This window comes from Diadema antillarum, unplaced genomic scaffold, assembly GCF_040938485.1.
Source record: "Diadema antillarum isolate AM-2024a unplaced genomic scaffold, OU_Dant_1.0 seq00001074_RagTag, whole genome shotgun sequence".
Classification (NCBI taxonomy): Eukaryota; Metazoa; Echinodermata; class Echinoidea; order Diadematoida; family Diadematidae; genus Diadema; species Diadema antillarum.
In genome coordinates this window covers 74,398-88,241 of record NW_027271898.1, presented here as the reverse complement: position 1 = coordinate 88,241, position 13,844 = coordinate 74,398, and the positions used below count along the sequence as shown (strand labels likewise).

The following is a 13,844-nucleotide window of genomic DNA, read 5'->3' as shown; positions in this document are numbered from 1 at the left end:
GATTTTTCATAATTCAATTATACGTTATGTAAAATTCTTGAAACATTTTGTAATACACGGTATGTTTCTTAGATGATGATGATTATCATTATTATCATTACACTGTCCGCAGCGATGTCTAATAATGTGAACTAGAAAATTAGCTTTTCTTACTCAAAAACCATGATAACGTTGTAGGCCTACTTAAAAAGGTTGTGATGATATCGTATAAAATATCAGATTGCAATGACATTTTTATGTCTCTGGTAAAGAGAAAGAGAACGCCCACAAGGAACCATTATTCATATTAAACAAGCACACACTTCTAGACAACCAACAGTAATACATCAGTAGTGTACTAAAAGTGAAAATAAACTCATTACTCTTGATGAATTACTAACTCACTTCTATCGAAACAGCTGATGTCGTTTGTTTATAGTCTCGTCTATGATATCGTTATACGATATTCTGTTTCATGAAGGTTAGATAGGCCTACTGTATCCTATGGTGATAAGATACTCAGCGCTATTGTGATTTGATTCAAATGCCAATATTTGATATTAACATAAACCTTACCTGTCCTCACATAAATACTTTTGTGACACTCCCATGTACATTCTGACAACTGACTACGATATGAAAGACAAATTGAGCATACTCAGTATATCACAGAAGCCTTGACAATAGTTGACAAAAGTCTTGTTTCTTCGGACGTCATATCTACTGCTTTGAATTTCATTCAAAGATCACCAAAGATTACTAATATACGCACGACATATTTCCCTCCATTCCATTGTAAAGCCATAGACCCTCAAAGAGATGACAGAGAGTAATAAACATTGGAATAGCTGCAGAAAATTAAGAAAATTGGCACTCTCTTGACATACGCATGTTTATCAATACGGAGAAGCTACAACATGAAGGTCATTGATTTTCGACCGACACAGTTGATGTCAGCTGCAATATCTCTGGGTTAATCGCGAGGAATAGTGTACTTCCTCGAGTATTGCAGAGTATTTTCATAACATAAAATGCTACAGAAAGTCCAGGGCTTTGTCGTTAGAATATTGTAAAGATGGGCCCGTACCAAACAACAGCTCAGTTTTTACCATTTGACCAAACCTTATCATGCTTGAAGTATTGACAAGACTTGTCTGTGAGCGACGTCAGCTCGTGGCTTTGTTTTGAGGAGGGGAAAGTGTCATGAAACTCCCACTTGAGACATAAATCAAGTTGTCCGCATCTGCTTGAAAAATGGATAGTTGTGAGTATCATTTTCCCTTTAAGCTCCTTGTCATTTTACACAAGCTGCAACACACTTTCATCAGGTGACATGCCTATGGGCCTACTGAGTCGACGTTACACTTTTACTGACAGAACTCTGTGTCTCTTCCGGGGTGTCGCTTTGATAACGATATTGCCTCCCCCGGCAGAGCAGAAGACGTTTGAGCTCCTGCCGAAATCTCGGAAGGCAGAAGGAGTAGATGATCGGATTCACAGCGCTGGAGTTGAGGAAGGCGAGCTTCACCAAGAACATGTAGGCTAAGCTCTGACGAAAGTCCTCGTGGAGGCGACCCAAGTTATGAAGGAGGAAAGCGATCTGATCAGGAGTCCAGACGACCACGAAAGCGACGAAGACGACGGTGAACGTGGCCGTTAAGCGTCGGTGTATGGCTTGCTGCATTCTCGAATGACTATATTTTGACGTCACTATTTTTGTGTCGTCCCCAAGCCTAGCCGAACGTAGGCTGACGATGCTTCGGCTGATGGTGTACAGCATCACTACGAGAGGGCCGAGGTACTCCAGCAAAAAGAGGAAGATCCCATTTATTGGCCGAGATGACTGGTAAGGGTAGACGGAGTCGCATTCGCCGCATTCATCGATGGTGCGGAAGATGATGATGTAGAGATTGACAATTAATGATGCAAGCCAAATCAAAATGAAAGCGTACTTTGCAAGATTGCGATGCACCCAGATACGATACGTAAAAGGGTGAACTATTGCTGCATACCGCTCGATTGAGATGGTGGTTAGCGTGTAGACGGACGCTATGAAGCACACCCAGGCCAACGCATCGGACTCGATGATGCGACAGTAGAACTGACCGGCAGCTGTGTTCGGTACGTTGACAAATTCTGGGATTGGTATCTGGAAGCAGGCGGTTAAGAGATCGGCCACGGCTAGGCCGATGATGAGGCGATTCGCCGTCGCTCCTCCAACGCGAGCTCCTCCAAGTCGATTTTGAATCACGATGACAAACGTGTTTCCTACTATCGCCACAAGAATAATGACGCAGCTGATGTAGCTATAAATGTCGAACGTCGTATCCTCTTTGAGGATCCAATAACCGTTTCTCGTAATATTGCTGCAGTTTTCCATTTCTATAGCTTCCAAGATTCCAACTCTTAAGATTCTATGCCATCAATCACATCAGAGATGAATGTGTGTCACAATGTCATAACAGACACCATCATCCATGGGGCACATTAACTTCTTAGCGGTTCGACAGTCACTTCGCGTTTGAAACGTTCCCTCCAACAACTGAACAGTATCCAAACAATGTACGCAATTTGGAGACCGCTGGCATGAGTGAGGTCCAAGAGTCACAAGCTAACAATAATCTTTGCCACAATACACCATAGCATTCAATAAAAGTGTTTGTTGATCTGAAAGTAACATCACAAGGATACATAGAGCGCGAAAGGGGATGCTATAACTCATTCTATCTAAAGCTGATGCGAAAGTAAAACATGATTTAAGAGGTAGTAGTCGTGCCAAGCCGTCGATTGATATTCTACCGGAACGGCGAATGTTGACGGTGTAGGATTGTTTGAGGAAGGAAGTAGCGTGGATTTTTTTTGGCCAGAAAGGGAGGGGGTGAGGGGTGGGGGTGAGCGGTGGTAGGGGAGAGGCGGAAGAGGAAGGAGGAGGAGAAGTGAGGAGGGAGAGGGAGGAGGGTACTGTAACCGACTCCACAGGCGCAGAGCGGCTCATCTCGGGGGGGGGGGGGGGGGGGTATTATCAAAGTACAATGTCAAATAAAAAGTGAAAGCTAACATAACTTTGGAGTACTTCAATGTCTACCAGACTAGGTGTTACAAAAACATTTCCACCTTTTGATCCTTCATAGTTGAATGATAACAAAGAATTATAACACTGACATTAATGTGGGCAATAGCTAAATAGTGTACAATTTTGTTGAAGGTAATTTAAACATGAAAGCATAAATCAGTTTCATGCATTTCAAGATTAATTTTTAAGTAAGGGTTCAGATTTTTCTCTGTTTTCAACCCTCTACACAAAACTATAACGCGGCACAGGGGTCAATATATTGATAAGTATGGGAGTGTGTGGTTAACACCCAGACAATGGTTTTGGACAATGGCCAGGGTTTATTATTTATTCATGAGGAATTCCCCTATCACTGCTAGTCTTTATTCATCCTCTGTCATTAACTGTGTAAAGTCATTTCACAGAGATATCATTTTAATGGATTTTAGGCGTGATTATAACCCAAATTTAGTGATAATGTAAAAAAAAAATTAAAATGATAGCTGGAATGAAATGCAGTGTTACTATGTATGCAAGCACATGGAAGCATATGCATACCTTTTTCTTCATTTGCATTCATTTTACTCTTTGTCATGAATTCAGACTAGCAGTGTCCAGAGCGATCCATCATGAATTATTGATAAAGCGTTAATGTGCCTTTGAGCAAGAAACCAAAAGCGTATAGTCAGCAGAGCTCTGAAAAGATAGTATTCATGTCCATTGTTCATGATCATTGTAAGCACATGCTAACATACACATCATTGGTTCCTGTGTAAAGTTCAAGTTTCGTATACTGAGGGTTAAAATCTGACCAAAATCTGAAACCTACTTTAAAATCAATTATGGATTTAATGAAACTGATTCACTTTCAGCTATTACTTATATCAATCAATAATGACAGTGTTATCTGATACAATATAGTTTTCGAACTATTGAATATCAAAAGTGGGGAATGTTTTTTTTAAACACCTAGTATATACGTATACAAAAATACTTGAAATTTCTACCAACTTAGTCAAAATAGACCAATTAATCTTGCAGCTATACTGCATGGACGAATTAGCAGAGTGGCAGTGTAAAATATAATCTTTTCCATTGTTACAAGACTCATCATTTTGCACACTTATGATAAACATCAGTCAGGATTACCACGATCAAAATAATATGGAAAAGATTTGCAAAGCCAAATATACTTATATAGGCATGCAATATTGTTATAATGGGTACATTAACAGGAAAAATTGTGATGATAGCAAACGATAAAGGCAGCTGCTATCTTTATTATCGTAATTAAAGGGCCTTAATTAGTTCGTTTGTTTGTTTTGTTTTTTTTTTTTGCGAAAAGTGAATGTGAAGAGTTCGGAACTTCCCTCGCTACCGGAAATGGGGAGGGGGATCCCCACCCCTCCCCCATCTCAAGAAACTACTCCTCTTATTATGCGGAAGGAGACGTTCTCTTGACGCTGTAAAAGATTGTTGAAGTAATTTGCACACACACAAGCTGACCTAGACCATTGATCACTTGCGTCAATATTACACTAGGAACTATACAATCACTTGAATTGCTTCAGAGGCTGAAAATCTGATGCTAAATTGATTGATTTTCTCAGAAAAAAAAAAACCCGTCATCTAATCCGATAAAACAGTAGGATATCAGAGAAGGACAGTACAAAACGCAATATATACCTCCTTGCATGCCAAGCACATGAACGTCGCATGATCAAAAGATGATCTCTAAAAGCAAGAGACGCAAATTTGTGTGTGTTTCTGTGTGTGTTGGTTATGTGTTTGATAAATCAGTTAAAACTGTAGAAACTATACAATTAATAAACAAAGAAGTATTTTTGCGAGCATTTAACGCACCAAAGAATCATAATCATTTTATACAAAATCTGAAAACCAACATGGTTTGCAGATACATCAAGATATGCCTACATACCGTATAAACGCACAGAGTGGACATTTTCGCGCGGATATCTTTATTTCCGTCCTATCAGGGAGATGGTCCGATTAAGTAAGGTTAGTTTCTCTGTTTCTTCCGTTGTTCTTTTTTATTAGCCGATCGCTGAATTTCCGTCAAAACCATTCTATAAAAAATGATAAGGATATTAGAAAATTCAAGAAGAACAAGAACAAAAACTGCAGCAGCAGTATCCACAGCAACTCCCTATGAAAGTTGCGAATGCACTGCGCTAACAGCCATGTGAAACTTGACTGGAGACAGATATTCACTTTGCGTGACAATCAGTGTATGATATCAATCTCTTCCACAATAAATTCATGTGTAGCTATAGATAGCCGGTCGATCATGCAATCATACACTCACGCTAACAGATCAATAAACATTGCATGTATATGATTTATGAGAGCGAATATTTCTGTTACTATGACATGCACTGTACCAAAGGTGATTAAGTTTTTTTTCAGTCTCATGCAGTTTGTTCTGTTTTTTGTTCATTATTCCGAAGGTTCGTTAATCTGAAACACACAAATTTCCTATAACAGAGGTCCGCTAACTAAAAAATGAAAAAGGGTTCGTTAATCCGAACATTTGTGGCGACATTCCGAAGGTTCGCTATTCCGAAGAATTGTTAATCCCAAAATGAAATTCGGAATAACGAACCTTCGGAATAACGAATCTTCTGAATGAAGAGCCTTCGGAATAACGAACATTCGGAATGACGAGCTGTAACCAGCTATTCAACAGATGCATCATTATGACAAAATCAACCATTTTCACATCAAAATTTAAACAAAAATACTCAAAGAAAATAGATGCTTATGCGTATTGTACATGTCTAGGTCTACATTTTCATCGTAATCTTAAGTAATACAGGTGGAGGAGACCGTTATAAATAAGCAATTCGCTTGACTTGGATAACGGCCTCTGGATATGTAACAGTTCTCCCATATTCTTAATGGGATGGTATAGAGCAGGCGCGCCGGAAGCAGTTTTGGATTGGGGGGGCAAACATTGGAGGGGGCTCAAGATTAGACCATGCATATGTTACACAATATACACATACACACACACACACACACACACACACACACACACACACACACACACACACATCTATTATATATATATATATATATATACATATATATATATATATATGTATATGTATATATGTGAAGTGGCGTACGGTGGGTCGAAACATGGGGGGAACCATACAATAATTTTAGACGGTCTGTATGCTTGTGCGTGTGTGCGTGAGCAATAATGGGACTACAATACATTACGGAATGTGACACATTCAACAACGCAGTCATTGAGGAACATTGTAAGTTTTCCTTACATGGATTATGGAATGACGGTGTGAAACGATCGACAAATTATATACTGTCAGCAACATAAGGTGAATGGCATAACAATAAAATGCGAGCGAGCGAAGCGAGCGAGCTTGAAAATTTTGATATTCTACAGTTCCAAAACTGGAGTTTTAATTGTAACTATATTATATTTCGCTTTGGAAATAAATGGGGGCGCATCGGGCGCAACTGCTGGCAATTATTGGCAGCAACATTAGGAGAATGGCATAACGATTCAATGCGAGCGAGCAAAGCGAGCGAGCTTGAGAATTTTGACATTTAACAGTTCAAAAAATCCCGTTTGTAGCTATATCTTTCGCTTTGGAAATTAAGGGGGGGGGGTATCGGGCGCAACTGCTGGCAAGTACTGGCAGCAACGTTAGGAGAATGGCATAACGATCCAATGCGACCGAGCGAAGCGAGCGAGCTTGAAAATTTTGACATGTTACAGTCCCAAAACTCCCGTTTGTAACTATACCTTTTGCTTTGGAAATTAAGGGGGGGGGGCATCGGGCGCAACTGCTGGCAATTATTGGCAGCAACATTAGGAGAATGGCATAACGATTCAATGCGAGCGAGCGAAGCGAGCGAGCTTGAAAATTTTGACATTTTACAGTCCAAAAACTCCCGTTTGTAGGTATATTTATCTTTCGCTTTGGAAATTAAGGGGTGGGGGCATCGGGCGCAACTGCTGGCAATTACTGTCAGCAACATTAGGAGAATGGCATAACGATTCAATGCGAGCGAGCGAAGCGAGCGAGCTTGAAAATTTTGACATTCTAGAGTCCAACAACTGCCGTCGTAGCTATGTTTTTCGCTTTAGAAATTAAGGGGGAGGCGCACCGGGCTCAACTGCTGGATGCGAGCGAGCGAAGCGAGCGAGCTTGAAAATTTTGACATTTTACAGTCGAAAAGCTGCCGTTTGTAGCCATATTTTCTCCCTTTTATTCATATATATATATATATATATATATATATATATTATTTTCTTTGTTTATTCATTTGTTTTTATTCTTATTGTTTTTGTTTTTGTTTTTTTTTTTTTTTTTGGGGGGGGGGCTTTTTGGGGGGGGCAAAAATGCGTTTTGCCCCCCCACTTTTTGGATTGGGGGGGCGGCCGCCCCCCCTGCCCCCCCACTTCCGGCGCCAATGGTATAGAGTTTCGGTTGATATGGCGCTACAAGTTTCCAACGTTTTTTGAAGATGACTTTTTAGGTAAAGTTAATGACAAACCTTTTATGAAATATGAAAGATCATAGTATTCTAAGAGGACTTCTAATCCTATTGATGAAAGTTGGTTTTGGAATTGCTGAGATATATCCAAAAACAAAACATTCCTAATAAAAATGTAGACCCACCTTTTATTAGGATCGCTTGGTTTTACTTTGTTTTTGGATATCTCAGCCATTCCATAACTGATTTTCCTCAAATTAACTTTGGATTTCTCTTAGAACTATATATTCTTCAACATTTTTAACAAATCATTTTAAGCATCTTGCAAAAAGTTGAAAGGCTGAATCCTCACCCCAATCAATATCATCATCCCTTTAACTCTTACTCCGTGGTAATGTTAATCCTGCACTGCGGGTTTTCTTTAACGTTTCGTCCCATGCTGTGGTATATGCGTCGTAACAAAGAAAGTAGAAACATACATGTAGATAGAAATAGCAACAAGTTTCTTCTAAATCCTTTGTGAGCTTTAGATGCTGTTTGGCACAGAAAACCCCATAGTGTCGTATACACACTGAGTCCCAGGCACAATAAAGGGTTTAAAAGGGGCAATTTTTTAATCTGTATTTTCATTTTTTATACTAAACTTTATTTTTACTTTCTTAAAGAAAATTTCACATTGAATCGAAGGGTGGTAGCCTGAGCGAAATATGATGAGCTGAAATATAAGTATAGTGTACTGTTATTTTTTTGATTAATCAAATAATAGAATGCATCCCCATTGAACGTCTACAAACTCCGCTGTGTTTGTCTGAGCTATCATCACTCATCGCCCCCCCCCCCCGGTTTGCAATCAAAGTCTACGTCATAATGAACCCTGGATATTGACAGTCAGTGCACAGGGCATGAGATAGTGTTTCACATCCAACGCATGAACAAAATCATAATGTCATTTTGACATTAACTCGTTGGTGAACATACTAATTGTTCGCTATTCTTCTCTTTAGGAGCGCAGCATCTTATGTAAGGCTCAAATCAAAATGGCACAGACAGTGCAGACGGCCGCGAAAGATTCGCCCGTTGAAGATACCCCACGAAAACAAGCAAGGGTCTTTGCGGTGTGTCTTCCCCGGTCTACTTCCTCGATTTTTGCAAGATGCATGAGTGAAGTGCCGAATTCCGAGGTGTTTTTCGACGCCCAGTACTGCTGCATAGAAGCTGAGGATAACCTCCATCTGATGGGTAAGACCGTCGATCACGAAGCCGACGATATCCCGGATGAAGATTGGCAGAAAGCGCTGGAGATGCTAGTCGGTGAAGACTGTAGTAAACAGGATGTTAGACTCCTGAAGTTAGTATTATTGTTTTGTGTTTCTTCCCGTTTAACTTATTTCAAACATTTTTTTTTTCGCTCCGTCGTATGAAGACGAGCTATTTCGTTTCAGAAAAAAAATTATACTTAGCAAGTTTGAAGGTGAAAGAGAATTAACTGAAGAAGCATAGAGACAGGAGTGCATGTGTATGTGTGAGAGAGAGAGAGAGAGAGAGAGAGTGAGAGAGAGAGAGGGGGGAGAGAGAGAGAGAGAGTGAGTGAGAGTGAGCGCATGTATAAAACACTTTTCTCGTTCAAAGTAGGTTTTAATAAAGACTAGAAACAGACAAACAAGATATCCGAAGCAAAACCAAGAAAGTCACGGGATTTCTAGGGATCATGCATGGGTGACGGCATATGTTCGCAAACCATTTACTTCCGAGTTGCCGTGTCCACTTATTTTCCAGCTGCATTAAATGACATTCCTATATAGCTAACAAGATGGACCAGATAATGACTTTGAGAATGTTCTTGGACCTAACTTTATCATGAGTAGTAAGCAGGTGGATAAGTTCATTTGTATCTTTCCAATCTATTTCCATTTGCAGACTGCCTTACATCAAGAAATTGTTGGATAATCCTAACCCCGAGAAGGATCTGATCTTTTGCAAACTTGCTCTGCCTAACATAGAATGCCTGCAATTCCCACCTGAGAAATGCTCGAACTACAAGTACACTTTCCTCGTTCGTCACCCGATAAAAGTTTTCCAGTCCTACCGAAATGTCATCTACTCGGTAGCTACGGAGATGAGTTTGTACGCGGAAGACCCTTCCAGATGTAAAGCACCAAGCCCTGCAGACTTCCACTTCGCACGGGATTCGCCTGATCGCTACGTGGCCAAGAGATGTTTCTTCAAGGAACTCTATGATGCCTGGATCCACGTCAAGGAGCATCTCGACCCGAATCCCATCATCATCGACAGCGACGACCTGCTCAGCAACCCCGCCGGAATGCTGTCCAAGTATTGTGCAGCCGTCGGCGTCGAGTACAGTGATGGTCTCTTAAAGTGGGAGGCCGATCCGGAATGCTGCGCAAATTGGAAGAATGTATTGACGCCCCTCCATCACTTCAAAATAGGGCGTATATTTTGCGGTAACGCCCTTAACTCCACCCACTTCCTTCCTCCAAGTCCCATCCCATCTATCGATGACGTCACAGAAGATGTGAGGGAGGCCACTGAACGTGCAATGCCGTATTACCAGGAGATGTACGAGGCTCGTATGTTACCATGAGGCAGCATCACATCAATAAGACCTTGAAGACTGGCCATGTCTCGGACAAGTTCTCCAGGCAAAAATCCCATGTATTGCTCTTTATCGTTATAAGTAGTATATGTCACATTTTCCAATGCAGACTCATATAAGTTGAATAGTTGTAGGCTTCGATGCAGACAGAAACATCGAATGCGATGTAGTCCAAGTTCTTTTCTTCAATCAGCACATATTGTCACGTGATTGTAGAACACACGAACAGGTATAATTATGATCACACCGTCAGGGATGCTTTTGTCAGAAACATAGTATGTAGTATATAGTTGAGAAAAACAAATTGCCAAGCCTATTCAGTGAATAAAACATGCAGACATGGCAGAGCAAACATGGATAGAAGAATTATCAACATCATTACATTTTAATTAATGTCCTTGATCTTATCATTAGCTAGCTTCCTCTATTCTATAGTATATTGGCAGAAAGACAAATCTCAGACACACATAATAATAAAATATGACACAATAAAATGTGAATGTGCATTTGTCACTCTTTCATGGTTTAGATATGAATTGAACTTCAAAATTAAGATGATATCATAATGCACGTGACAGATTTATGATAAACGGTACGAATTTCAGACGTACGTGATTATTATATACATTATTATTATTATTATTATCATTGTTATCATTATTATTATCATTTTTTCAATGGCAAATGAGTAATGGAACCCATTGCTTGGCTTTCCAAGTTACATGCCGCCCCCGGATCCAGCAAACAAATTTTACTTTCGTTTTGAAATTAAATGAATGTTGGGAAGGTCAGATGGTTTTATTGTGAAGCGACAGTTGATATAAGATAATTCCCTAATCCTGTCGACGTGGATTTTCCCTCATGTCGCTGCTATGGTCGAAAGTGAATACAGTTTCCTGCCTTTGAAGGAAATCAAAGCCCATCAAATGTGGAGTGGGTGAACGCAGCAATATTAGTAGTATACATTAGTGAAAGTTTGATCGATATCAGACCTTCAAGAGAAAAAAATAATAAGGAAAATTTCACCAAATTTTCTTTTTCATGAAAAGAACACATTTTACCGACTTGTTACTGACATAATTCATGTTAAAGGCACTCAATCGTGGCGAGTGGGTATAATCCCCCCCCCCCCCCTGCTTTCTGGGTTCTGCCATGTGCTCTCTCATTATGCCGGAAAGTGAAAATATGTTAAATTTTTTCATAGTTTTTTTTTTTCCATCGTTTGCCAGAATGACGTCATGAAGTGTAGCAGTCTCCTTATCCAGCCACGACGACACAGAAACTATAAAATTCATAACTTCTGAACGATTGTCTGATTTTCCTCAAACTTTTACTAATGTTTTTATGAATATGTATTGCTGCGTTTACCCAATCCACATTTTTATTTAGCTTTAGGTTTTTGTTTATTTGTCTGTTTGTAATTACACAAGCGCGTTAGTATATTCACGAGAACTCTATTGAAAATGTTCTTTTCCCCCATATGGGCTCTTTGATATAGTAATACGTATCTTCACTCCCTTATCAAATAAAGATACCTTTAGTAAAATTATCACGTAAAGAAGAATTTGTTCGTCCGGTTTCGTTCACCGTTAACCTGGCAGGACGTGCTTAAGTTGCATTTAGATTTCATCAAAACATTGAGTGTATATAATGTCATGTGGTAATAACATAAAATGGCATTAAAACGTTTTATCCGGTTTTTATCACATTACATTAATGTAATAATAAGTGAAATATACATATTATATAATATATATATATATATATATATATATATATATATATATATATATCAGTGGGGTGTGTGTGTGTGTGTGTGTGTGTGTGTGTGTGTGTGTTTGGCGTAAAACTGTATGGACCCTTGCCGTATACCGCATTGCCTTCATGCAACGAATGATGACAAGGTTTACATCCGGGTCGGTACGGGTCGAAGCGGGTGGACACGGGTCGATATATAGGAGTCGTTTATACGGGTCGAAACGGGTCGATGCGGGTCTCTACGGTCGAACCGGGTCGATACGGTTTGAATTCCTTATGGACCCGGTTCGAAATCCGGCCGTGTGTGATTGTAGCATAAATTACCCTCCATTCCGGGACTAGTCCGGCTCATTTTCACCCGGATCAAATCCGTTTTGTGACCCTGCCGTGTGTGACTGTAGCATTAAGGGGACGTTTAGTCCACCCTGATAATTTGTTTGTATGATTATAAGCAGAAAAAATGAACAGGACAGTGTAAGTTTGAGCAAATTCTGATTAAAGACATAATTTACCATTTGCAGATGAAACAGAAACCAGTTTTAGCGCTTCAAAATAATTCTTAAACGTGAGTTAGGAAGAGAAACAACTAATGTAAAATGTTACTGTTAAGTATACAAATGAGAACAAGAGTTATAATGAAATTGTTTCTAAAATAAATCGTCTCATACAGTATGGTTCACTGAGAAAAACAGTGATATATCTTTATTGCGAAATTTTTTATATGGTACGACGTTTTTGTCATACAACTGACATACACATATGCATCAAAATATGTGCTAACTTGAAAATTTCTGAAATCACTGCTCCCAATGGTAAACAATACCTTTAAAACTATGAAAGTTACGATTTCTTTTTGGCAAGTTGTAGTCTATCAAGCATCAATCCCGTGATGCAGCATGCGAGCTCACCTTCCGTGATCTGTGAATAACATTTCATAAAATCTCTCTTTTTGGCCATTATTCATGATGGAATCTTTATACATGCACATCATAATGACATGCAGGGGCGTATGGTACAGAATCATATCTGCAATGTTTGTATTAAGAGTGTATGTGTATAGGATTGGGAAATTATGTGATGGGAAAATGAAAATTTCTTATTTTAAAGTACACAGCAAATGGAGATGAGCTCCCGTACGATATCACAGAATTGCCAGCTTTTGTTTGAGTGATCATAACAACAAAAGAAATCATGTATAAGTTTCTCAATTTTCATTAGAATCGTTCACAGCTGTGGTCCTTTAATTTTTTGCTTCTATATTCACTGAAACTAATTTTAAGGATACAGATTTTCCCTTTAAGTCACCGCTAAAGAACTATTTATACTCTATCAGGACAAATTGCCTTGCCTGTTAAACGATCACGGAAGGTTATCACATACTTCACATTAACGACCTTTGTGAAGAGCATGGCAGGATTATAATTATGTCACGCCATGCCTGTGTCCTCATGCATGTACGAAGTTCAAGAGGAAATGCTAGTGTTGCATATGATAGCAGGACAATGTACAGACGGCAGTGAGCTCAGAAAATGGATTACTCCAGATCACATTGTGACATTTGACACTATTATTATATTGCGCCACGTGACATTCTTGAAATGTTGACAATAAATAAAGAAGAGGAACTTTGATTAAGCATGTTATTTACATGGTCAAGATGGTGATGTTTGTTATGTCAGGGCGTTTTATTGCAAGCCATCATCTCATATTTTATGACTTAAAGTAGGGCAGTTATGGTTATTGGATTTAAGTTTTTGTTTTAAAAAGAAACAAGCATTTTCTTCTGATTACCCAGTTCAGATGGACACTTTTGATAAATACAACGTGTTGTCGATATTCAAATTTGGAACGACAGTCCTCACTATGATGCTCATGTTTTACCTGTTCCTCTTATCTGATGTCTAAAAATAGGGATTTAGTCAATGGAAGGAAATTTATTTTTTTCATATCCTA

At 39.2% G+C, this 13,844-nt stretch overlaps 1 protein-coding gene across 1 annotated transcript; it reads right to left on the bottom strand.

Annotated features, from left to right (window-relative positions):
- Positions 1-1,324: 1,324 nt before the first annotated feature.
- LOC139743360 (somatostatin receptor type 3-like) lies at positions 1,325-2,359 on the bottom strand. The gene has a single exon (XM_071653846.1). It carries the CDS (start codon positions 2,357-2,359, stop codon positions 1,325-1,327), a length of 1,035 nt encoding a protein of 344 aa, XP_071509947.1.
- Between the last annotated feature and the right edge of the window lie 11,485 nt (positions 2,360-13,844).